At 36.2% G+C, this 26,500-nt stretch overlaps 1 protein-coding gene across 1 annotated transcript in view; it reads right to left on the minus strand.

The window, feature by feature from the left end:
* COPB1 (COPI coat complex subunit beta 1) overlaps window positions 1-22,779 on the minus strand; it is a 35,018-nt gene extending 12,239 nt beyond the window's left edge. Inside the window, exons 1-13 of the mRNA XM_020900991.2 lie at window positions 22,618-22,779; window positions 19,047-19,276; window positions 17,447-17,616; window positions 15,628-15,742; window positions 14,336-14,428; window positions 12,605-12,742; window positions 9,844-9,963; window positions 8,391-8,498; window positions 8,161-8,307; window positions 6,754-6,899; window positions 5,196-5,292; window positions 3,633-3,793; window positions 2,696-2,816 (exon numbers count right to left, since the gene is read on the minus strand). Of these exons, the coding sequence (XP_020756650.1) occupies window positions 2,696-2,816; window positions 3,633-3,793; window positions 5,196-5,292; window positions 6,754-6,899; window positions 8,161-8,307; window positions 8,391-8,498; window positions 9,844-9,963; window positions 12,605-12,742; window positions 14,336-14,428; window positions 15,628-15,742; window positions 17,447-17,616; window positions 19,047-19,276; window positions 22,618-22,708 (1,737 nt within the window). The 5' untranslated portion in view covers window positions 22,709-22,779. The remainder of the gene's footprint in view (window positions 1-2,695; window positions 2,817-3,632; window positions 3,794-5,195; window positions 5,293-6,753; window positions 6,900-8,160; window positions 8,308-8,390; window positions 8,499-9,843; window positions 9,964-12,604; window positions 12,743-14,335; window positions 14,429-15,627; window positions 15,743-17,446; window positions 17,617-19,046; window positions 19,277-22,617) is intronic.
* Window positions 22,780-26,500: the final 3,721 nt, after the last annotated feature.

The raw sequence follows: 26,500 nt of genomic DNA on the forward strand, positions 1-26,500 counted from the left end.
GTGATGTAAATGTATCTACACATTGTGACCAGCATACATATATGAAAAAATTACCAGAAGCCTGGGAAGAATAAATGTAATAATCCTTTGAGTCCAGATATGGTCTCCAGAAGGAAAGAGAAGGGGAGACTGAAAAAAGTAGCTAAAGAAATAATAACCATTTGATAAAAACTATAAAACCACATATTCAAGAAGCTCAATGAACCATAAGCAAAAGAAACATAAAGAAAATCACACTAAAGCATATCCTAATCAAATGACTGAAACCTGAAATTATAATTATAGTGATAAGTAGAAAATCCAAAACCAGCTGGAGGAAAACAGGACACACTCCACAAAGAGGCACAAGAGCAACATCTTGATAGTACTGAAAGCCAGAGAACAATGAAGCAACATCGTTACAGTGCTAAAAGAAAAAACTGTCAACCTAGAATGCTATACCTACAAAGATAAGCAACTTATTTAGGCAAAAGGTGTATGACACCAGAAAGTCAGATCTCATTAAGAAATGAAGAGTGCTGGAAAAGGCACATATGAAGGAAAGCCAAGACAGCGCAGTGATGAACAACCAAACTCCCTCTGCCTTGTACCAAAGGTGGCAAATGTCTTGAACTAGTAGGTTACCAGAAAGCTGGTTCTCTTAAACAGATTCCGGCAAATGCTCTCCCAACTTGCAGAACCAAAATGTTGGAGACTTTTAAGAAGCATAATTTAAAGAACAGACAAGACCTAAATAAATACATAAGGGCCCTCAGAGAGTTACAAAGTAAGTTACTCCTCATAAATAAAAGTAATTGATTAAAAAAGATAACATATCTTATAATTTACCTGATCCTCTGAATCTTATTTATGGATTTATGAGGAAAGCTATATGATGGAAATTTTTTTAAAAATCCTTCAAAAATCCCTAACCTAAAAATAAAATGTCTTATTATATGGAGGTTTGACTACATGAAAGAATCTAATGGATTATCATGGAACTATTAAATACTATTATGATTAGGAAAGGTTTCGAACAGCATAAGGAACATGTTATAAAGTTAAATGAAACTACAATATGGTAAAACACAAAATGAGCACTACTAGGGAAATAGTGTTTCACAGATAAAAGTCATAATAAACTCTTTCTGAGGAAGGAAAGGTTTTCATTAATATATTTGGTAATGTAATCCTGTCTTTTGATATTTCTATCTCCACTACAATAGTAACAAGATGTGTACTTCAGCACTTTAACCATGACTGATTTTCTTCTCATTAATTTTCATTACATCACTCCTTATTTTAGCAATGTGAAAAAAGATATGAATAAAAATAAAATAAAAAACACTCAATTTTACAACAAAGTGATTTTTTTTTTTAAATGAAAGCAAAGACTTTTTTCAGGCAAATGAAAGCTGAGAGAATTCATCAGCAGCAGACTGGCAATATAAGAATCAACTTCTTCAGGCAGGAAGAAAATATCAGATAGAAATCTGACGTATACAAAAAATGAAAAGCACTGTAAGTATAACTTTTTTCTTATTAAAAAATATTTAGAAGAAAATTGACTATTTATAATGGATGAATGGATAAACAGTAACAGCAGAATATTAGACAGCCTGAAAAAAGAAAGAAGTTCTGACAATGCTATCATTCAAATGAACCTTGAAGATATGCTAAATGAAATAAGCCTGTCACTGAAGGACAAATATTATATAATTCCATTTATACTAGTTGTGTATAACAGGCAAATTTATAGAGGCAGAAAAGCAGAATGGTGGTGGCCACAGACTAGGGGAGGGAACATGGGATTATTGTTTGCTGCTTATTTTCAATTTGGGATGATGAAGTTCTGGAGAGGGATAGTGGTAATGGCTAACAATTTGAATGTACTTAATGACACCGAACAATACACTTAAAAATAGTTTAAATGCTAAACTTTATGTTACATGTATTTTACCAGGAAGAAAAATATGAAAACAAACAAAACAAAAATGAAAAAAAAAAACCAAAACAACCCACCCAGAAAGGCACTTGAACTTTGTCCTGTTTCCAACTAACTACTTAAAACTTGCTAAGTATATCCCTTCCCAACCAGAGTCACTAGGTAAATAAGAAAAGGGAAAGAAATGATACATGTATACATAAAAGATAATTGACTATTTAAAGCAAAAATAATAATAATGTATCACAGGGTTGATTAAATGACACACAGGAATACAATATAGGACAATAACATAAAGGACGGTAGCAGGGGTTGGGTAGAATGACAGTACATTATTATAAATGAGTATATAGTCAGAATGGTCAGAAGCCATGAAGAAGGCATGAACTGCAAAAATGGGAATATATTTAAGAGGCATTTCTAGGATAAAACAGACAATGACTGGCAGGATGAAGATGTTGGACAGAGAGGCATTTCCTTCACCGGGCTTTGACTAATCCCAGCAAACAGAAATAACTTCATAAACCCTTGTATCACTTCCACTGGACTAATCATACTGTGTTGTTATTACATTATTATGTCAATTTTACAATCATTATATTATATATATATATTTCATTATATTACTGTGTCCATTTCCCCAATTAAAGCATAAGCTCTTTAATGACAGGAACTGAGTTAGTGTTCATTCACTTTTAGGTCCTCACTGTTCAATGCATATAGCAGGCACTCAATATTCATGTTAGGTAAATGTAGAATAAATGAACTTACATTTTGCTTTTTCTTCTCCTGAACCAAAGCCACATAGCGCAAGGCAATCTTGGTCAGAGTTGTGGCAAGGGAGGCAGCAACAAAGAAATCTCCATCCAGAAGGAATCCTCTTAGGGGAGGTCTGCAAAGCAATCAAGGCCAATGAAACCCACCAACTTCTTAAGCAGCATGCAGCTTTTGTATAAATGACTCAAGGAAGCCTATTTCATACTCTCGCTGCCACCCTTCAATGATAAAGATCTCAACTAGCTCCCTCTTTACCTCTCAGAATAAAAAAGGAAAAAGAAAAAAAAATACATGGCTTTAACACATTTGCAATGTTAAAGGAGCTAAATAAATAAAGAGAAAATGGTTAAAGGTGTATATTCACTTAGTGAATCCCTTTGGGTAGTTCCAAACCTCTTTAAGCCTCAAATTCCTCCTCTATGAAATGTGGCTAATCAACAGGATACTGTCGAAGACTATCAGAGACAAGCTATTTATTTAGTACAATGCCTAATACATAGTAACCATTAAAATTTTAGACATCATCAAAATTTTCATCATCTTCACTATATAATTGGAGAGCAAATATGGAGGAAAACATCAAAATTTTATTTCATCAATTAGAAGTGCAAAATCTTGAAAATATGTTTTCCAAATGTTATTTGGAAATAAAATTCAAATATCATTTGTTACCTCCACTTAGTATTTTCTATGTGAGTAAAGTAATCTTAGTTTAAATAGAACACAGTTCAGTGAGAATATTAGGAGCAGAGAATTAAAACTATTAACACAATTTCTGGAAGAAAGAACTTAAACATCCTTTTCCTTCCAAGTACCTTAAATAGTGAAGATTTCTACTTGGGTCAAAAGAGTAAACTAATAAAAGAAAGAAATCCTCTGACTGTTTTATACACAGAAGTATAGCTTGCAGGGCACTGCTGCTGCAAATTACCTTTCTTCCTCTTTCTTGGTTGGTCTAGAACTGCTAAGGGCACTCTGAGTTGCATAGGTGCCCATTTCAGTTACCAATTTCTGAACTGGTCCCACAGTTATTTCTTCTTCAGGTTTTAATTCACCAGCTTCTTTTTTAATCTCTGACTCTACAATTGGGATCTAAAAATCAAATGGAAGCATCAAATATCAGTAGAAAGCCAAATATATTTAAATATTCAATAATTTCTATAGTTCTCTACAGAACTATTCCCTCAATGGGGTTTTTTGGAACTTGGGACTCCGCTTCCAATTTTCTTTCCTCCCCAGAATAAAGCACTGAGAACAGGAGCTTTGGAGTAGGATGTTACTGTTAGTTGTATGTGTTGAATGTGTTAGTCACTCAGCCATGCCCAACTCCTTGCAACTCCATGGACTGTATGTAGCCCACCAGGCTCCTCTGTCCATGGAATTCTCCAGGCAAGAATACTGAAGTGGGTAGCCACTCCCTTCTCCAGGGGATCTTCCCGACCCAGGGATCCAACCCAGGTCTTCCACAGTGCAGACAGATTCTTTACTATCTGAGCCTTCAGGGAAAATTAATTGAAACAACTTTGAGCCTCAGTTTCTTAAGCTGTTAAACAGAAATCTTAATTCTCTATATACAAGTTACTGAAAAGGAAAATGCTTATGACAGTGACTAAGCCTTATTCTTCTCCCTCACTTTCGTGAAATCTAATCAAAACCAGCACCCATCCTTCCATAAAATGAAATAAATCTGACTTATGTGTATGTAGTCAGATTTACCAACCTCCTCTATTTTTTTGGCCACATGGCATATGGTATCTTAGTTTCCCCAATCAGGGATCAAACCTGCACTCCCTGCCTAGGAAGTGTGGAGTCTTAACCACTGGACTGCCAGGGAAGTCACCCAACTTCCTCTCTTTTAAACCAAGTAGATACTATGTATTTATTTTTTAATACCAGTCTATCATCTAATTTATGAGCTCCAAGAGTTGTCAATCTTTATCTACCGACTCCCTTATTACATAAATGAAAAACCTGATGTCCCGTCAGGTTAAGGAAATTATACCCAAAGTCCCAGAGTTATTATTGGCAGAAGCAAGACTGGAATCCAGGTTCCTAACAAGTACTGTTCTTTCTATTCTACTATATGGGCTTGCTTAGATGAGGAAATGCTGCCAGTTTTAGTACATAAATAGGTATTCTAAAGTCAGCCCTGTTCTTACAAGAATTCTTTTTTTTTAATAACACAGAGGATTAAGCAGAGTTTTAGAATTCTTTTTCCTTTTTTAAAATATATAACCTTTGGTTCAAATAAAATTTTACCCAGAATGGTAAATAGTACGGATAAAAGAACACGTGTTATGGCTCAATGCAGAAGAGGGCAACTCCCCTAATTTCCCACTGACCAGAGGCCTAATTGTCTGTGTAATTAAAATTTTTTCAATGTTCTTCAGCCCAAACACTATTAAATAAAAACACAAAAGTGCATCACCACATAAAAGTCAGATTCACTGAAATGAAACTCGTGCATGAAGTAGCATCTATTGAAGTAACGCACCTCCCCGAGGGACCTGCGGACCTCGGTCATCACACTCTGGATGTCTTCCTTGGTGCTGCAGTATTCTCCCAGGATCCACAGTGCTCCCCGGTAAATCCTAAGGCAAGAACACAAGCTAGGAAGCACTGACTCGGCCGACAAAGCCTGAAGCAGTGATCTTTTTTTGTGAGTTTAAGCTTAAGGAAGAAAAAAATATTCTGCAGTTCCAAGAGACTATGGATGAAATGTTAAGAAAGGATGTAACAATACACTAAGGTTCTTTGATTCTCTCCTAAAGTCGCAAGAATTAAAAGGAAAGTAAGTGTTTTTACCATTTTTAGAAACATTCTACAACTGGTAAACCCAGGAGGTTAAAAAATTAAATACCCAAATGTTTCCCAGAAATGTGTTATCTTTCATTTCAGACAGAATTTAAGGTAAATTTGATTTTATAACCTACCACTATTAAAAGTATGTATTATTTTTATATAAAAAATAATTCACTGAAGAGGCAGGGATGCCAAATAGACCAATGAAAAAGGAAGGAATGCAGAGTATCAAAACAACAAAAAAAACCTCAAATAAAGCAACAACAATTTTCTAGTTAAAAATGTTGAGGTGAATTTAAGCCTTCAGTCATCTTTTCCCTAAGATTTTCATTAAATTTATTAAAAAAAAATTCTAGAAACTGAAACCCTAAGAGGTTATGGCTGCCAAAAGCTAAACTTTGACATGATTTTTTTTTTTCCAGAAAGGAAACAAATCTTTCTCACTTCCATAAATCTCAATATATTTCATATCATAAAACCAACATTGTACTCCCTTCTTTTCTATAAAGGCAGATATAAGGCAAGTCTACTATAATCCATCAGACGACTTAAATGAAGCAAAACTCAGCTGCAATAGTCTTTTCTCATTAGCAAAGGCTATCTGAAGGGAAACATTACAGATTTAGGCTGTTATTTTCAATCCTCCGCTTCAGTGAATGCTAAAGAGGGAATATAAATAATAAAGGTATCCCAAAATGGTACCTTTTAAAAATATTTGCCTTATCAGATTATTCCTTGCAAGTGTATAAAATGCAATTAATATTTTATACTGATCTTGTCAGGTGCAATCTTGAGCTCATTTATTAGCTCTAATAGTTTTGCTTGTATGTGCATGGGGTGGGGAGTGGGGGTGATTCTTTCCCTTGTTAATATGGTGGATTACACAGATTGAATTTTTTTAACTAGTCTTGGATCCCTGAAATAAACCCACTTGTCAAGGTACATAACAAAACAAATAAATAAAAATACGTTTCTTAGTCATTTTAGAATTTATGATGCTTTAGAGGAAATGAGAATAGAGAAACCTATCTAAATCATACCTACCTACCAAAAATTTTTTTGCTGATAGATTATGGATTCACTAAGGATGAGAGTAGGGGTGACATGTTTCTGACATTTATTTTGTCTCATTTTGTCTTAACTGTTTTAAGACAGCTCTCCTGTCTTATATTTTTTATCAACTTACCCTTAAAGACAGAAATTGGTAAAATGCTTACTTAACTTTACATTTAAACAGATTTTAAACCTACTTGACAGATTTGATGGCATGAAAGACTTCAAGCATCTTCTCAACAATAAGCATTCTCAGGTTATCAAAGCGCTGAATGGCTTCACGGACAAACTCCAAGACATCTGCAGCTGCTGCTTCATTACTGTCACTGAGAAATTCCATTAACTAAAAGAAAAAAAAAAGGATAACAATTACACATTTTCAGAAAGAAAATTACCTATTACCTAAGGTTAATAAGTAAACTGAACAAGTTTACAATGAAAATAAATAATACTTTTCAAATACACAGCAAAATGTAAGTTGAGAGACAAGTACCATTATGTAAACAAAGGCATGATGACTTTTCAGTTTACATGCAGTGAAGTTTATTACAAAACACATGATAAAACTGAAGCTGGAGGACTTCCTTGCTAGTCCAGCGGATAAGAATCCACCTGCCAACATAGGAGACACAGGTTTGATTCCTGGCAGGGGTCCAGGAAGATCCACACGCCTTGGAGCAACCAAGCCCGTGCACCGCAACTACTGAGGCCCATCACCCTAGAGCCCGTGCTGCGACAGAAGCCACTGCACTGAGAAGCCCGCACACCACAACTAGAGGAGCCCTGGCTCGCTGCAACTAGAGAAAGCCCACGTGCAGCAACAAAGGCCCAGAACAGCCAAAAAAACAAAAACTGAAGCTGGAAATCCACAATTCAAAATAAATTAACTGGAGACACACAAAGTTGTAACTAAAAGTAAAATCATTTTAGAGAAAATTCAGAGCTCAAAGTCAAAATTTCAAATTACAATAACATACTGCATTTGTCTGACAATGACAGAAAGCAAAACCTTCTTGGTATGCCATTTTTTCCTTTAACTAAATCCTTCAAATTTAAGAGATAAAATTATTGATATCTGAAAGAAACTTATTTGCCCTACTGATTGATTTATATACACAGAATATTTTACTATAGGTAATAGTAACAAATATTAAGGGCTTCCCGCATAGCTCAGTTGGTAAAGAATCTGCCTATAATGCAGGAGACCCGGGTTCAATCCTGGTTTGGGAAGATCCCTTGGAGAAGGAAACAGCAAACCACTCCAGTGCTCTTGCCTGGAGAATCCCATGAACAAAGGAACCTGGCAGACAGTCCATGGGGTCACAAGAGAAGGACAAAACTTATCAACTAAACCACCACCAACAAACATTAGTTATAATAGTATATTCATCATTATTTTTTGTTGTTGTTTTTTCAGTGAAGATTCGAGAGAAAGAAGTCAGAGTCCTTATCCCTTTGAGATTAGCAGCAGACATCTGCTAATGACCATGAGATTTAGTGATTACAAAGAGCTGAGATTTCTAGAATTTAACTGTCAAATAATTAAAATTTCTTAATTTTTATTTTTAGAGAATTTCAAAATTAAGATCACTGGAATTACATACCACAGGAATAACATTTGCAGCCATATCTGGAAATCGGACGGAACAGGAATGCAATGTTCGCACAAGGAGCTGTCTGTATTTGTCAGTATCTTCATGCTCTGACACATTATTTGTTTTAATTACTTCCTTCTTAAGGACAATAACCAGCTGTAGAACAAAGCAAAAATAAGTGAGAATGACATCATATTTGGCTTGACAGCTTACAATGTGCTGTCAGATTTTTGTTTTACCTCTTCAACATTCCTAGAGGAGACAAGATCCAGTGCTAACTGCAGAGTTTTCTTGCGTACTTCTAAGTCTGGTGTGCTCAATACTCTTAGAATGTCCATAACTAGATCCTGAAAAAGAACAAAAATAATCTAGAATTATTATCAGTATTTCTGGTCACAAGAAGAAAATCTGAACTATAGAATAGAGGCTTCTGTCATGACCTTAATACTCTGATCAATAATAAAATCACTACTGTTGGACAAAACAGATAATCTGAGTTGCCTGATGTAAGGCAACATGAAGTATGTAATATCACATATGATGCATTCAAACTGAACATGTTTACTCTGACTGTCAAGCTTTAGCTCAAACCTGCAGGTTATAGGAAATACAGAAGTCAGAGCAGCAAGCTAAATGACACCAAAAACAGTAACCAGACACATCCAGAAGGAGTCTCTTGCACAAGTCAGTGTTCTGAAAAAACGATACTGCTCAAATTAACAGACTCAAGTGTGATGTATGGCTATAAACTGAAAAAAATCAAACCAAAAGCGTGTTTTAGGAATACCTGGGAAAATTGGATGATAATAAGAAATTATTAACAATTTTGTTTAGTGTGATAATGTTATTTTGGCTCTGCAGGAAATTGTAATACTTTAAAGAAGCATACTTAAAATTCTATGGCAAGTATTTTTAAATATAGCAAAACAAAACATTTCATTTCTTTAAAACTTTGTATTTTTAAAAAATTCTGATAAAAATGTTCTATAATTTTTAAGGACGAACTCCTGTATAACCTCACTTATATATACCAGTTGTTAATATCTCACCACATTTGCTGTGTCATGTTCTCTATACTCCTAAATGTTTCACTGTATACCCAAGAATAAGAAAAATTTCTTATATAACACAATTATCAAATTCAGAGAACTTAACACTGATTAATGATACTATTAACTAATACAAAGTCTATATTCACATTTCTCCAACTGTCCCAATAATGTCCTTATAGCAAATGTTTTTGTTGTTATTCTGATCCAGGATCAGCATTGAATGTAGTTTTATTTTTACATTGGGACTTCAGTTTTACAATAATCATTGTCACAGATTAAATAGGTATACTCATAATTTTCTAGAATCTAATCATCCTTCATTCTCAGTTGGTGTTAATTATTTTGCAAAAGATGTAAATTATATTAAAACTAAAACAAATATATCTCTACTGATAAGAACACCAATACAGTACAAACAGAAAAGATAAAAGGTAACACATTAACTCATGTTAGAAATTCTTTGTAATAACAAAGACAATACCCAAAAGGCTACAGTGCTTCAAGAGTTATATCTTAGGTGACCAAAATTTAAACTGCCAAATCTCCAAACATTTAAGCTAATCAAGATGGCAAGTATTGGGAATTATTTCAATTTGGAAGAAGATTCTATTTAGGATTTCTCTGTTTCAGAAACATTTACCTGTAGTACTCGTTCATGAGCAGGATGTTCTTTTAATTCTATCAATCGATCTAGAACTATGAGCTTTACATTGTTGTCACTCTCTTTAATAATCAAATCAATGTAACACTGAGCAGCAGCCTATGTTAAAAAAAGAAATACATTTTAAGAACATATTCATCTATCTTAAACACAGAATCTTAAAATAAGAAAAAGTAAAGCCTCCAAGAAGCCAAAATACATTCACTACTCCTGCATTGAAAGTTTATGCATTTTTCTCAGAGGAATGTGTCCCTCTACTACCCAAGTTCTAATAAATTTCATTATTTTTTTAAGGTTACAAAAAGTTGAAAGCATCACAAATTAAAAGGATGAAAGAGGTTGTTACAGGCAGAAACCCTCATTAACAGCCAAAAATTAAGGGTTGAACCTAAGGAACAAGGCAGAAAAAAGCCAGATAGAGAATCCCAAACAGTTTAGCTATTGACCAACTTTTAGTTTAGGTATAAACCCTAACCCACCTGCATTACAGAACAGAAAAAATCAAGAATATAAAGATGGCTCTGAGTCATTAAAAGCAAAGGACAAAAAAGCAAATCTGAAAGCTCCTAATGACCAAAGCTAGGACAATTTGATCAACAAAATAAATAATAATATTGGATTATAATCCATAGAATAAAACATCCATACTGATATAAAGAAGGAAAGAAGGAAAGGAGAGAGGGAAGGAGGGAAGAAGGGGTGAAGGAGAAGCGACAGCTCCTCCCTGCAGAACACCAAATAATAAATGTAGAATGAGGGTAACAAAAAATCACCATTAGAATATCATAATAGAAACTGCTATAGAAAGATCTACTGTTACGTGCTAAAATTAGTTGGTGTAAGTCTGAGGAGAAATAGGATATTTGCACAGTTTCTAAGTATGTTCTCAAGCTATTTATTGATTACAAAAGGAAAAATCGTAAGTCTACAGTGGAGAAATCTGACACAGACCACCTTAATCAAATGATCAAGGTCAATACCACCTTAATCAAATGATCAAGGTCAATAACCTCAGATATGCAGATGACACCACCCTTATGGCAGAAAGTGAAGAAGGACTAAAGAGCCTCTTGATGAAAGTGAAAGAGGAGAGTGCAAAAGCTGGCTTAAAGCTCAACATTCAAAAAACTAAGATCATGGCATCTGGTCCCATCACTTCATAGCAAATAGATGGGCAAACAGTGGAAACAGTGTCAGACTTTATTTTTCTGGGCTCCAAAATCACTGCAGATGGTGATTGCAGCCATGAATTTAAAAGACGCTTACTCCTGGGAAGGAAAGTTATGACTAACCTAGACAGCATATTAAAAAGCAGAGACATTACTTTGTCAACAAAGGTTCGTCTAGTCAAGGCTATGGTTTTTCCAGTGGTCATGTATGGATGTGAGAGTTGGACTGTGAAGAAAGCTGAGCACAGAAGAATTGATGCTTTTGAACTGTGGTTTTAGAGAAGACTCTTGAGAGTCCCTTGAACTGCAAGGAGATCAGTCCTCGGTGTTCATTGGATGGACTGATGTTGAAGTTGAAACTCCAATACTTTGGACACCTGATGGGAAGAGCTGACTAATCAGAAAAGACCCTGATGCTGGGAAAGACTGAGGACAGGAGAAGGGGATGACAGAGGATGAGATGGTTGGATGGCATCACCGACTCAATGGACATGGGTTTTGGTGGACTCCAGGAGTTGGTGATGGACAGGGAGGCCTGGTGTGCTGTGGTTCATGGAGTCACAAAGAGTCAGACACAACTGAGTGGCTGAACTGAACTGAACATCACCAGCAATAAGATATATCAGCATCGTGTACTTCTTGATAGGATACACTGAGAATGGTGTACCACTTCTGTGGTATTTCCGCTAAAAGTGCACATTCAACTAATGAGGAAAAAATGTCAGACAAACCAAAACTAAGAGATATTTTACAAACAAACTGATGCAGTACTCTTCAAAGTATCAATGTCATGAAAAACAAGGAGAGGCTGAGGAACTGTCACAGACTGGAGGACACTAACATACGATAACTTGGTGTTATGTGGGAGGCTAGACTGAATCCTGGGACAGAGAATGAGCTTTAGTAGGAAGACTGGCGAAATTTGAATAAAGTCTATAGTTTAGTTAACAATATTGTTCCAGTGATAATTTTAGTTTTGACAAGTACACAATTGTTACGCAAGACATGAACATCATGGGAAGCTGGGTGAAGGGTAATGGGAACTTTGACCTATTTTTACAACTTTTCTGTAAATCTAAAATTATTTCCAAAACAATACATTAAAAAGAATTTTTTAAGTATTGGTGGTAAAAGCACTAAATTCCCCTATTTATATAATCTGGTTTTCTACAATAATTCATTCTATGAATAGAGTAGGGTTCCTCACATAGTCTTGACAGAGTACATTAAAATAGTCCATTATCAAAAACATTAACTGGAACCTTTTTAGGGTCCATCATTTAGGATTCGGCATCCACTTCCCCAGATCTAGTTCTTAATGTAACTGAAGTATGGGGTGAAGATCTTAAAATATCAGTATCATTTCTCCAGAAACTAGAAATACTGCTATTCTGTCACTTTTACTCTTTATATATACGTGAAAGCAGAAAGTAAGAAAAGAAGGTTGGACTACATTGGAAATCAAAGAATTTTCTAAAATTTGTCGTTGATTGTAGCGTCACTAAATCAGAAGTGAGAAGACAGCATACCTATCGTCTAACGGCACACAGACACACAAAAAAGGACAGTACCTTGATGGCAGTGGGTGCACTGGAGAGCGTCACTAATGTTCCAGCAGCTTCGTATTTTACAGCAGGGCTGGATGACTGCAGCAAGTTGTAGATGCAGCGAATGAAGCGAGCCCTTTCTGATGGATTAGCATGACAGACCTGGAGAAGAAAACATTTAGGTTTCAACTGAATTCAGGAACAGTTGCTTTCAAACACATTCTTAAAGACAGATGTCAGCTTATGGGATATGAGTTTTCTTCATTTGAAAGCTAAGAGATGTCGGCCAATGCAGGACGAGACACCGTGATACAACACTGGTAATTTTAGGAAGAGATAGATTTTACTTTAAATAACTGTTACAGCTACTCATTCATTTATTCATTCAATAACAATTTATATTTCCACTCTTTCATAAAAGATTTTTAGATGGCGTATAATTAAAGACATGTACACTATACACAAGTCATTAACCAAGTAACTAACATGAGTACTGTAATAGGTATTAAATTTGGTCCTACATTTCTATTCTGGATGTCATATCAAAAAGGCAAACATGATGGATTATATGAAATTCAACAGATAATAATAGAAAAATACTAGTGTTTTAATAAAGCAAGAGCACTTCTTTTTCAAGTACTACTATTGTACTTATTATTTGGGACCATATTCAATGTTAAGAAGACAATTAACATTTTCTATTCCATTCTAAATGCATCTTTTTACCTCTGAAGCAAATACTTCTTACTTTTCTCTTTTGAAGTTAGCATTTATGTTAGATTTTTATAAAATGTACACAGTCAAATCTCTATTACTCCACTGAAACTCAAAACCTCTTTCCTCTTACTATAACCTGGACCCTACTAGACAAAGAAGTCATTGGATAGCAGAGAACTCCTACTTTTGAGAATCTCAGTGGCATCCCTAAACCATACAGATGAATTACATTTATATATTTACATATGTAATATTCATAGTTCTGGCTTCATCTTAAATGCCAATTCAAAATGACTAGATACTCTGTGTTGAAAGGGGCCTCTTTCCTGCAGAAGCAAAGAAGATGCAGTGAGTTAGCAAGGTCCACTGTGTATTCTGTTGATGCCATTCCATGCAATAAGTCATTCCTAACATATATTTTTGTTGGCCTCCAATGGTATTAGTAGCAAAACTGGTGTTACTGCATCTTTTATTTTCTCAGAATATCAAGACGCAATCAATTTTTCAAAGGATATATCGAATGAAAATGTTGTCAATAAAGTACTTCATTTTAAAACCCAAATCTCTGATCAAGTTTTAAAATTCCTATAGGTCAATGGCATAAAATGTCATATTAACGTATTTAAAGTCTTTCTATTCTCTTTTACAAACAAGGTACAAAAACATATTTAAGGCTTTTTCTCATTTGTCTTTAGATTTTCAAAGTAGTCAGGTACTTACTTATTCAAGAAAAGATCTTGACTTTTAGTTCAAAGCCTAATTCATAATCTGTTCAGTGACTGAACAGTACACAGCAATCTCTTCACATGTGTATTTGGCCAAACCATGAATTTTTACAGAATTCTTTATGGAGATTTAGAAAGAATGGAAGAATTTGGAAAATATGACAAACCAAAGGGGGTAGGGAAGACTTTAATAGGCCATGCTGCAAAATATTTCTACTGTTAAAACATATTATCCTAGCAATTAAGTTGTGTCCTCAAGACTGTTTAACCTTATCTCAAACTCTTAATATTACACATTATAGATTAGTTTTACCTTATAAATTAGTTCAACAATAACCAATTGAAGAATGTCTCCAAATGTCTGAACTTGATCAATACAAGTACTTAGGTAATCCAAAGCCCGATCCTGAAAAAATAAGAGTATATTGATCAAACTCAACCTCATTCAATAAAAGGACTTAAAGAACTTTAAAAAACATACACAACTAAACCTAAAACAAATGAGGAAATCAGGGCAAAGAAAAATTAATTGAAGGAAAACTAATATAAGATACAAAGTCAAATATATTTTCTATTAATAGAAATGGGCCACAAATCTAGCATCAGAATTTTCTAGCAGCTAAACTAAGGAGAAAAACACAATGTATTACCTGATTCGGGTTATGTACACAATCTAAACAAACCAATTGCCTATGAGTACAGTTTATCCTATTTCTGAGAACTAAAATAAAAATCTCACTGATTCTCACACCCTGAACACTGTAACATACAGAACTATTGCCTCATCAACATCTCTACAGTAAAAGTATCAATAAATTTTAATGAAATTCTAATCATGTAGGTAAACAGCATAATACCAAAAACACAGGTCAATAAAACCAACTGTACAAAACGACAAAACTTTGTGGCCCAAATAAGCAGCATTCTTATAATGTTGTTTACAAAGATAAAATGATAGCATCTAGATTTCAGAAGAATGGATAGATTCCATTATTTTTTTTCAGTCTTCATGCATACTTTGATAATAAATACTGGATGGCAAAAGTTCCGAGATTAGATGCCATCAATGTGTGCAGAATCTCTGCTAACCAGCAGAAGAATAAACTTTAACCACCAGCAGAGCTGGATGTAGGGATGACATTTACTTATGAAGTTTGAAATGCCTAATAAAAACATACATCTACACTGAAGTCCACTCTCTTTCAAGCTGTGGCTCAGGACAGACCCTATAAAGAACTTCTGTTTTTCTCTATTAAACAATTTTAGATCTTTACCAACAGAAGGAAAAATAAAGCCCCAAACTTGGGTACCAAAGCATATGGCCACAATAATTTCATCTGGAAGAACTGTAAAATGGCTGTTATTAAAAATGTCTGTGTGATGTTTACTTTAAAAAAGTAAAGAACACATACATAAGCAATATACCACAAAAAGGATTTTTTAAACTCTATTTTTATATAAATTAAATTTAAAAATCTAAAAAAATCAAAATAATACAAATCATATGTACTACAAACAAAATTACTAAAAACTTGTGTAGGTGTCTCTACTATCTTTAATTCTCATTTAAATAGTCATAAAGGTATTTTTTTAAAAGTACTTCACCTGATCTGCATGAATTAGCATCATAAATGCATTTCTTTTGCAACTTGCATCCTTCTCATTCACCAGAAAATCATGTATCAATTCAGGAGCATCCGGTATAAGATGTTCAAAGTTTCTTCAAATAAAACAGGTAATATTCATATTTAGTAACTCTCTGGACTCTACCAAAATTAACCTTTATCAAACCTTATACCACTATTAATTGCTTTGTTTTAAACTTTAAATCAATTAGAAAATTGTGAGTATGAATCAGAAATTTACCATCTTCATCTATTTACTGAATTGTATGCTTTTTAGTTCAAATTAGAGAAAGCTGATTTACTCAACATGCTATCTATCAACTGGATAGCTCTAATAATTCTCTTTCATATACTTTAGGGCTATAATATTGATGCTCATAATGACAACCTCAAGGTACTGAAAGATCCTACATTAAGGATTATTGGAGGGACTTCTCTGGTGGCCCAGTGGCTAAGACTCTATGCTTGCAATGGAGGGGGGCTGGTGTTCAATCCCTGGTCAGGGAGCTAGATCCCACATGCTTCAACTAAAGATTCCGCATGCTGCAGCTAAGATCACATGCAGCCAAATAAATTTTTTAAAATATTTTAAAAAAAAAAGAATTATTGGAGAAGAAATAGTCCCTTCAATTTTATTATTTATGCACTGCATTTAACTACTAACTTCTTACTTTGAAAACTTAGAAGTGTTTGTAGTATACAGAACAATGAACACCTGCTTAATAAAAACAGTCCCCTAGCTTTTTTCCCCCCCTAACTTTAACAATAATTAATTCATAGTCATTTTGGTTTCACCTATGTCTCTGCCCACTTCCTCTCCTCCCATATTATCCTGAAGCAAATCCCAGACCATTTAACATTTCTTCTGTAAATGTATCAGTATGCTTCTCTAAAATTAAGAACTTTCTTTTTAAACTAACATTATCATGTAGTAAAAACTGTAACAATTTCTTACTATCATCATATAGATTGTTCAAATTTCCAGTTGTCCTATAAATGTCATAATTTTTTTGTGTGTTTAAGTTTAAAGTCTGAAATCTGTGCAATCTTTAATAACTTTCAAAGAACTCTACATTATTAACCAGCCTACCACCTTCCTGAACAGATAGCAAAGTCCAACATAACAGTGAAAGAACTGTGAAATTACTAAATTATTGACTATTAAAGTACAAAGATGTTTATAAAAATTACATCTAATTCTAAATAGGCTGACACCAGTGACTGTAAAAACTAAGCATTCCAGCCTATCGAACACGCTCTTTTAAAGTTCAAACTTTAAAACTGCCTTTTCAGAACTGCTTTTTTAAAGTCCGAAATTTTCAATTTTCTAAGAACAGGGATCAGATGAGAACTGCAACCGTTCCTATTAAAAAGTTTCCTCCTTGAGGCCTCTAAGTATAAAAAGACAAGACCCACATCCCACAAAAAAGAGAATTCTAAAATAAGGTCAAAACCTCAAAGTTATGGGCTAAGCAAGTTAATAAGTTAATTAACTGGGCTGGAGCACTAACGTTGAGAAAGACAGGTAGTGACGTAAACTGGAAAGCACGCAACCTGTTTAAAGGGGGCCCTGCCACTCATTTCCAGCAGACTGCTGTCACACAGAAGCCAGGACCTGGTGTTGCCAGATCTTTTGGCTTTTCAATGTTAACAACTTAATGGTAATAAGGAAAAATGTTCAGGCTAATTAAAACGTATTTGCAAGGTACATAAAATCGGTAAGGAACCACTCTGGAACTTCTCGTCTGAAAGAATAAACAGTCCATATAGAAGTAAGCCAAAGGAGGACCTTTATTTACCTATAGATAGTATAGATGGCTAGAACAGCATTTCTTCTAACATAGCTGTGTCGATGCTCCAAACAAGCACGGATAGCTGGCATTAAAGGTTCCAGCAATTCTGCCTCTTTCAACTTGCAAAGAAAACGAAGAGTAGATCCTCGAATAAATTCATTAGGATGCTGAAGATCCTGATATAAAAATCAAATATGAGACGCTGAGTCCCAGTATTTTACAAAAAACCACAATGTTTAAATACATAATTTTTCAATAAAAAAAAATTAGGAAGTAGGTTTCAGGACAAACACCTAGATTATTACATAATTTCCATCAGATTCCTATAGATTAAAGCAATTTTTACTTATCACATCAATGTCTTATATTCTATGTGTCACTATTTTTTTATTAATAACACATAAAAATGCATGGAAAGTGTCTGGAAAAAGGTAACAATAAAACTTTTCACACTAACTTTTTACAACTTCTGCTTTAAATATCTAAAACATCATTTCTGAGATTTAATTTTTTTTTTTTTTTTAATTTTTTTTTCCTTCCATTTATTTTTATTTGCTGGAGGCTAATTACTTTACAACATTGCGGTGGTTTTTGTCATACATTGAAATGAATTAGCCATGGATTTACATGTATTCCCCATCCCGGTCCCCCCTCCCACCTCCCTCTCCACCCCATCCCTCTGGGTCTTCCCAGTGCACCAGGCCTGAGCACTTGTCTCATGCATCCAACCTGGGCTGGTGATCTGTTTCACCCTAGATATACATGTTTCGATGCTGTTCTCTTGAAATATCCCGCCCTCACCTTCTCCCACAGAGTCCACAAGTCTGTTCTATACATCTGAGTCTCTTTTTTCTTTTTTTGCATATAAGGTTATCGTTACCATCTTTCTAAATTCCATATATATGTGTTAGTATACTGTAATGGTCTTTATCTTTCTGGCTTACTTCGCTCTGTATAATGGGTTCCAGTTTCACCCATCTCATTAGAACTGATTCAAATGAATTCTTTTTGATGGCTGAGTAATATTCCATGGTGTATATGTACCACAGCTTCCTCATCCATTCGTCTGCTGATGGGCATCTAGGTTGCTTCCATGACCTGGCTATTATAAACAGTGGGTGCACGTGTCTCTTTCGGATCTGGTTTCCTCAGTGTGTATGCCTAGAAGTGGTATTGCTGGGTCATATGGCAGATCTATTTCCAGCTTTTTAAGGAATCTCCACACTGTTTTCCATAGTGGCTGTACTAATTTGCATTCCCACCAACAGTGTAAGAGGGTTCCCTTTTCTCCACACCCTCTCCAGCATTTATTGCTTGTAGACTTTTGGATAGCAGCCATCCTGACTGGTGTATAATGGTACCTCATTGTGGTTTTGATTTGCATTTCTCTGATAATGAGTGATGTTGAGCATCTTTTCATGTGTTTTTTTTGCCATCCGTATGTCTTCGTTGGAGAAATGTCTGTTTAGTTCTTTGGCCCATTTTTTGATTGGGTCATTTTGTTTCTGAGATTTAATTTTAAAAATTAAAACACAGCCCATACCACCAACTTTACAATTATTTAAAAATCAAAGCAATATTTGGAAATAATTACGGTTTGGTTTACCTTTCTATATGCATCACAAACAAGGATCATTTCATGTAAAAGCCTCCCATCTGGAGTTGTTTTAGGAACAATTTCCCAAAATACCAGAAGTAATTTTTTGATGGTATGATCCTGAAGAGGCAGCACAAAGCGAATGATGGTCATGAGAAGTCCAGGAAGTTTTTCACCATTCAGAATCATAATGATTACTTTCTTCAACGCTTCAGTCTTTGACTTCACATCTCCTTTTTCTGATTAAAAAAAAAAATTATTTTAAAGCACAATTATTTTAAAAGAAAATTCTTCAGATAATTTTAAAAGCAATTAACAAAATAAAACATGTTCTTACTTTATCAGCGGCAATAGTAATAAAGGTATCAATCCAAGTGACAAGGGTTTTCCACCTGGCTCTGCCAAAAACAAGCTGTATGACTTTACAGTCATTTATCTCTGAACCTCATGATTCTTTACATGTAATAGAAAAGCACTGGATTAGATCTTTGACCCCAAACCAATGGAGTTAATGTGGAAACCATGAATCTATAGGTATACCAAAAAATGTGTATCTCAAACACGCCTGCAGCTATTTTTCAAAATGTAAACAGATACGTTATGTGCTTTGGAATTCAAAGTAGCTTTTAGTCAGTATGTATTTTCTAAACCAAAGTTACAGCCACCATTATGAAGGGTGGGAATGGGGATAAGTGACCTATTTTCAACATTAGGAAGAACCTCAAACTCGAAAAAGTTGGAATTAACAGACTAGATTAACTCCAAAATCTCATCATATTTCTACAGACTAGAAAACTTCAGAATCTTTCTTGAAAAATTACCTAAAAAATTGGAGGAAAAGTAAAATGTACTGGATCAGCAACTATTATTTATATTTAAGGATGACACATTTATGATAAGATGCTAGTTTACTGTTACTTCACCTAAAAATAAGTGCTATATATTATGCAAAACAATCTATAATTTCACATCACTATTGCATACTGAAGAATTTATGGTTAAATTCTTCTGAACCCAATATTTGAAGGCAGAAACAAAAGAGACAAGTATACTGAATACTGACGAATTTAAGGTATGCATTAAAAATGCAACACAGGACTTCCCAGTGGTACAATGGATAAGAATTTGCCTGCCAATGCAGGGGACACGGGTTCGAACCCTGGTCCAGGAAGATTCCACAAGTCTCAGAGCAACTAAGCCTGAGCCACAACTACCGAGCCCAAGTTCTAGGGCTTGTGAGCCACAACTACTGAAGCCAGTGTGCCTAGAGTCCATGCTTGTCAAGAGAAGCCGCTGCAGGGAAAAGCCAGCGCACAGCAACCAAGAGCAGCCGCCCTCCCAACCTCCCCGAAGCCAGAGAAAGCTGTGAGAAGCAACAAAGACCAGTGCAACCAAAACTAAATAAATAAATAATCTCTTTAAAAGAATGGAACACAGTGCGGGTTACTGCCAAAGTTACACCATAAGTGGCAATGTGAAGGGAAAAAGTGTTATGCTCAGCTGTGCCTGACTGTCCGACTCTCTGCAACCCCATGGACGGTAGCTCGCCGGGCTCCTGTGTCCACGGAATTCTCCAGGCAAGAATACTGGCGTGGGTTGCCATTCCCTTTTCTAGGGGATCTTCCTGACCCAGGGATTAAAGCCAGGTTTCCCACATTGCAGGCAGATTCTTCACCGACTGATCCACCAGGGAAGCCTTATAAGTATCAGTATTTTTGTTTAAAACAGACTAACTTCTTATGCACATCTCCATGCTTCACAGTATCATATGTCCTGCTACACATGGAAAAAAAAAAAAAAACTGTGTGCCATATCAAATCAAGAAATGAACAAATGTAAAACGATGAAGTTAAGCATTAATCTGCGCAGGTCTTCAGTTTTTTGGTTTTTTAATATGTATTTATTTATTTGGCTGCTCTGGGTCTTAGTTGCAGCATGTGAACTCTTAGTTGCAGCATGTGGGATCTAGTCCCCTGATCAGGGATCAAACCCACCCCCTCCTGCATTGTGAGCATGGAATCTTAGCCACTGGACCACCAGGGAAAATCCTGAAAAATCCACTTGTAACTAAAGGTTAAAAAGTTTTAAAAGTAAGTTTATTAGTAAAATTGTAAAAAATCGACACCATTTATTTCAAGTTCTCCAATCCTTATTTCCATTTATTCTAACAATTCAAATTGAGGTGAAGAATGCTTCTTTTCACATCCTCAAAATTTTCAGAGCTTATTCTCCTTTATGAAAAATAGAGTTTTAAATATCAATTCACCAAAATATACTCCAGGAAATGTACAGTCATCAGGGCTCACAGCCAGTGATCAAAAGTAAAGAGAAATTAAACCATGTCAGTATTTCACCAAACAAAACTACTTGTTATTCAAATTGAAAACTATGTCTAAATCTTTTCATCTCAACTCTACTGAAATACAGTCAAAAATAAGCGTAAAATTCAAGACTACTTTATTTAGTTACTTGGTAGGTGAAGTGTAGTTAAGAAAAGAGTATTTTTACAGTTAAGGACAAGTTTGTCCTTTATCCTTATCACCCACCAATAAACTTAAGTATTTGGGAGGTTTAAAAGTGAAAACCTTTAAATTATGAAAATTTGAAGATTTTGAAATTAGAAAAAAAGAGTAATGAAAGTTTATTCAATTTGTATTCCATTCTACTCTCTTACATGAATATGGGGGAAAAAAGGAAATACAGTATGTGTGGTTTTTGTAAACGAAGAAGATCAGCTTAAATGCCATAAAGAAATATTTATTTTTCCTTCTCTAGAAATAGGCCTCAATAGAAACTGAATATTATGTAATCTAAAATCACAAGGTATTCCATTACTGCTGATTAAGAGTGGGAACATGCAACTAAAATATCATCTCCTTTCAGACTGTAAACTATCTTCTAAAAGATACTATCAAGATTTGAAGCATAATTTTCCCTCGTCTGTTTTAAACAGCAGTTATCAGCTTAAGTAAAACTTATTTTTATTGGTTCAATTAAGCAAGAATTATTATCTTGGAATGTGCATTACTTTAAAAAAATTTTGACAGAATCACTCACAAAAAGGAGATACAGCACACACTTTAAAAATTCAGAAATAGATTGTTTTCTTCTTTGCATAAATGCTTTAAAAATCAAAAGCTTAAATGTTTCTGAGAAAACATATGTATGTTCCAGTGTTGACTTAATTTGTTCAACAGGCAGTAAAACTAAAAGAACAAGCTAAGTAATATGAAGCTAAGTGCACAAAGAAATTAAAACATTCTAATAAACACTCTCAGTCTGTTTAGATCTAGAGAACTGTCAGCTACATTTAAACAAGCCATTGTTATCTTGAGGAATATCTAAAAACTAAAGCACTACATTTATTTAGCCCCACCCCACCATGCTATAAGCTAAGCTGAGATGTTCTTTTATTTCCAAAAACCAATATTACAGGCCTAAATAACACATTACCATTTTTACTAAGACAAAGTTTTAATTGAAGAGATCCTTTAAAAAAATTAAGTATTTCTAATTATAAAGGAACTTAAAATGCAAGTGAACTTTTTACTTTCATTTTCAAAATATTATCAACATTTACCTAGATCATTTTTTAAGCTAATTTCAGACGGTGGTTCTGAATCCATTGGCACGTTAATTAACGTATAGCATACGTTCTCGGCAGCCGTCATGGTTCCCGGTTACAGCCAACTCTGGATACAAGATTTAAAGATAACAGATGCCAAAAAAAAAAAAAAAAAACCTAGAAAAAGAAATACAAAGATATCACTACCGAAAAAACAAAAACAGAACCAGTAACTATCATGATCTTTTCTGTCTAAAGTTCATTCAGCTTGGCTTATGAATTTTAAAGCATTAGACAGGGAGGGTCAATCTATATTACGTTGCATAGAAATAAATCCTGATGTATTAAAATACACACTTGTCAGCCTTGGCCTAAGTTACATTATCTCCCACCCCACAATCCCGCCCGGAGTCTAGAAAGCTGTACAGCAGAATTAAAGCCCACAATACAGTGACAAGTCCCCCAGCCCCACCCCATCACGATATAAAAGTGATTTTTAAACATAATACACAATCTGAACTTCTGAAGTTAAAAAGAGCCCGTGCAAAAATACTCTGCTGAAGCCCCTAATGCGCTCAAATACGTTCATCCAAGCGACCCGACTCTGTGGACCAGGAGTCCCTCAACTGGTGCTCTGCACCCCCACGCCCCTTCCCCGTTCCTTCTCTCCTGCAAAGGAAGCCCCGACCGGGACTGGCGAGCCCCGAGGGCCTGGGAGGGAGAAGACCCCCGGCCAGCAGGCAGGCCGGGATGGGGCGGCCCGCTCAGAGCTTCCCAGCCCTGCTCTCCACTTCGCCAGGCCCGGGCGCTAGCGGCCTAGTCGCTCCCTTTCCGAATCCCCCCGCTAGAGCCCAGTTCCTCCGACTCTGCCCGGCCCAGGAAGCGCCTCCAAGATGAGGGGGTTTGTAGGCCGTTACCTGACTCCGAGGGGCAGCAGCTGGGGCAACGGCGGAACCGCAGACTCCAGCTCCCGCAGCAGCAGCGGCGGATCCGCAGAGTCCTCCGCTGACGTGGAAGGGGGTGGGGAGCCGACCCAGGCCGCAGCCACCTAGCCCCTACGGCAACTCAGAGAGGACAAGCCCTCTCGGTCCTGCGCCTGCGCGCGCCGGGACGTCGCAAGCGTTTCTAGTTCCGAAGGAACCGTAAAACCTCTTCCTGTTTTCGTATCGTCGGCTGCTTTAGGCCGAAGAGGAGATTGGAAATACAAGCTAAGTTTTCCCTACAAGCCTGAATTAGGCGTTGAGGTCATTTAAACGCAACTTAGAAACTGTATTTTCTGCCAGAAACTCCACAGCAGCCAAAGGAGGAGAGGGACTGCTTGGAGTCGAGGGAAAAACATTTTACAGGACTGATGGCCTAGTGGGAAAGAATGCTATCCTGGGAGCTGGAATCCCTTTTCTAGCTCACCCACGAATAAACTGGGAAAGTAACTAAATACAATTTGAGGAAGTAACTTCAGTTCTTCCAAGAGACACTAGATTGTATGAAGATCCATTTCCGGTCTTAACGCCTCTGCCCCTGCAGTTAGACTGTTGTTGCTTGACCATCAAAGTCACACTGGTTATGATTTCTGGTCTTCGTTTAGCAACGGTCCCTTTCATAATCCTTTAGAAGAACCTAGATTAAATTTTTTTAGGCATAAACGAAGATTGACAGTCAATTGTTTTAAAGGATTTTACCTGTTTCCAAAGACCTAATTGTTAGAGCTACAATCAGCCATAGTACCTTCGATTTTGCACATGTAAGTGTGTAAATGTGCACACTCCCAACCTCCTCCCACCCCCCCGCAAGAGGATTTTCTGATCAATCATTAATAATAAAAACTTCCTTGAGGCCTGAAGCAAAATATTGTGACTACAAAGAGACCCGATAGAACCTGACATAAACAGGCTCACCTCCAGGAGATAGAACACAAATAGTGCCTCTCTGTCCAGAATCCAGCTATTTTGAGGTTTGTTCTTTCTAGAACCATCAGACAAAAAGTAAATTCTTTGAGAACCCAAAATATATCACAAACCCTATCATTCATTTTATTAAAACTGTTTTTCTTGAGATCCCATATATTCTTCACCTAGATTCTTACAATTGTAAAAAAAAAAAAATCTTGTATAACTATCAGTTCCTGTATAACTCAGTCGTGTCCAACTCTTTGTGACCCCATGAATCACAGCACACCAGGCCTCCCTGTTCATCACCAACTCCCAGAGTTTACTTAAACTCACGTACATTGAGTCAGTGATGCCATCCTGCCATCTCATCCTCTGCCGTCCCCTTCTCCTCCTGCCCCCAATCCCTCCCAGCATCAGGGTCTTTTCAAATGAGTCAACTCTTCGCATCAGGTGGCCAAAGTATTGAAGTTTCAGCTTCGGCATCAGTCCTTCCAGTGAACACCCAGAACTGATCTCCTTTAGGATGGACTGGTTGGATCTCCTTGCAGTCCAAGGGACTCTCAAGAGTCTTCTCTAAAACCACAGTTCAAAAGCATCAATTCTTCAGTGCTCAGCTTTCTTCACAGTCCAACTCTCACATCCATACATGACCACTGGAAAAACCAAAGCCTTGACTAGATGGACCTTTGTTGGCAATGTAATGTCTCTGCTTTTTAATATGCTATCTAGGTTGGTCAAAACTTTTCTTCCAAGGAGTAAGCATCTTTTAATTTCATGGCTGCAGTCACCATCTGCAGTGATTTTGGAGCCCCCCAAAAATAAAGTCTGACACTGTTTCCACTGTTTCCCCATCTATTTCCCATGAAGTGATGGGACCAGATGCCATGATCTTAGTTTTCTGAATGTTGAGCTTTAAGCCAACTTTTCACTCTCCTCTTTCAGTTTCATCAAGAGGCTCTTTAGTTCTTCTTCACTTTCTGCCATAAGGGTGGTGTCATCTGCATATGTGAGATTATTGATATTTCTCCTGGCAATCTTGATTCCAGCTTGTGCTTCTTCCAGCCCAGCGTTTCTCATGATGTACTCTGCATGTAAGTTAAATAAGCAGGGTGACAGTATACAGCCTTGACGTATTCCTTTTCCTATTTGGAACGAGTCTGTTGTTCCATGTCTAGTTCTAACTGTTGCTTCCTGACCTGCATATAGATTTCTCAAGAGGCAGGTCAGGTGGTCTGGTATTCCCATCTCTTTCAGAATTTCCCAGTTTATGGTGATCCACACAGTCAAAGGCTTTGGCATAGTCAATAGAGCAGAAATAGATGTTTTTCTGGAACTCTCTTGCTTTTTCAATGATCCAGTGGATGTTGGCAATTTGATCTCTGGTTCCTCTGCCTTTTCTAAAACCAGCTTGAACATCTGGAAGTTCACGGTTCACATATTGCTGAAGCCTGGCTTGGAGAATTTTGAGCATTACTTTACTAGCATGTGAGATGAGTACAATTGTGCGGTAGTTTGAGCATTCTTTGGGATTGCCTTTCTTTGGGATTGGAATGAAAACTGACTTTTCCAGTCCTGTGGCCACTGCTGAGTTTTCCAAATTTGCTGGCATATTGAGTGCAGCACTTTCACAGCATCATCTTTCAGGATTTGAAATAGCTCAACTGTAATTCCATCACCCCCACTAGCTTTGTTTGTAGTGATGCTTTCAAGGGCCACTTGACTTCTCATTCCAGGATGTCTGGCCCAGGGTGAGTGATCACACCATTGTGATTATCTGGATCATGAAGATCTCTTCTGTACAGTTCTTCTGTGTATTCTTGGAGAAGGAAATGGCAACCCACTCAAGTATTCTTGCCTGGAGAATCCCATGGACAGAGGAGCCTGGCAGGCTACAGTCCATGGGGTCGCAAAGAGTCAGACACGACTGAGCGACTTCACTCACTCACTCACTCTGTGTATTCTTGCCACCTCTTCTTAACATCTTCAGCTTCTGTTAGTATAACTATAGT

Source organism: Odocoileus virginianus, chromosome 10 (genome assembly GCF_023699985.2).
Source record: "Odocoileus virginianus isolate 20LAN1187 ecotype Illinois chromosome 10, Ovbor_1.2, whole genome shotgun sequence".
In the NCBI taxonomy this organism is placed as follows: Eukaryota; Metazoa; Chordata; class Mammalia; order Artiodactyla; family Cervidae; genus Odocoileus; species Odocoileus virginianus.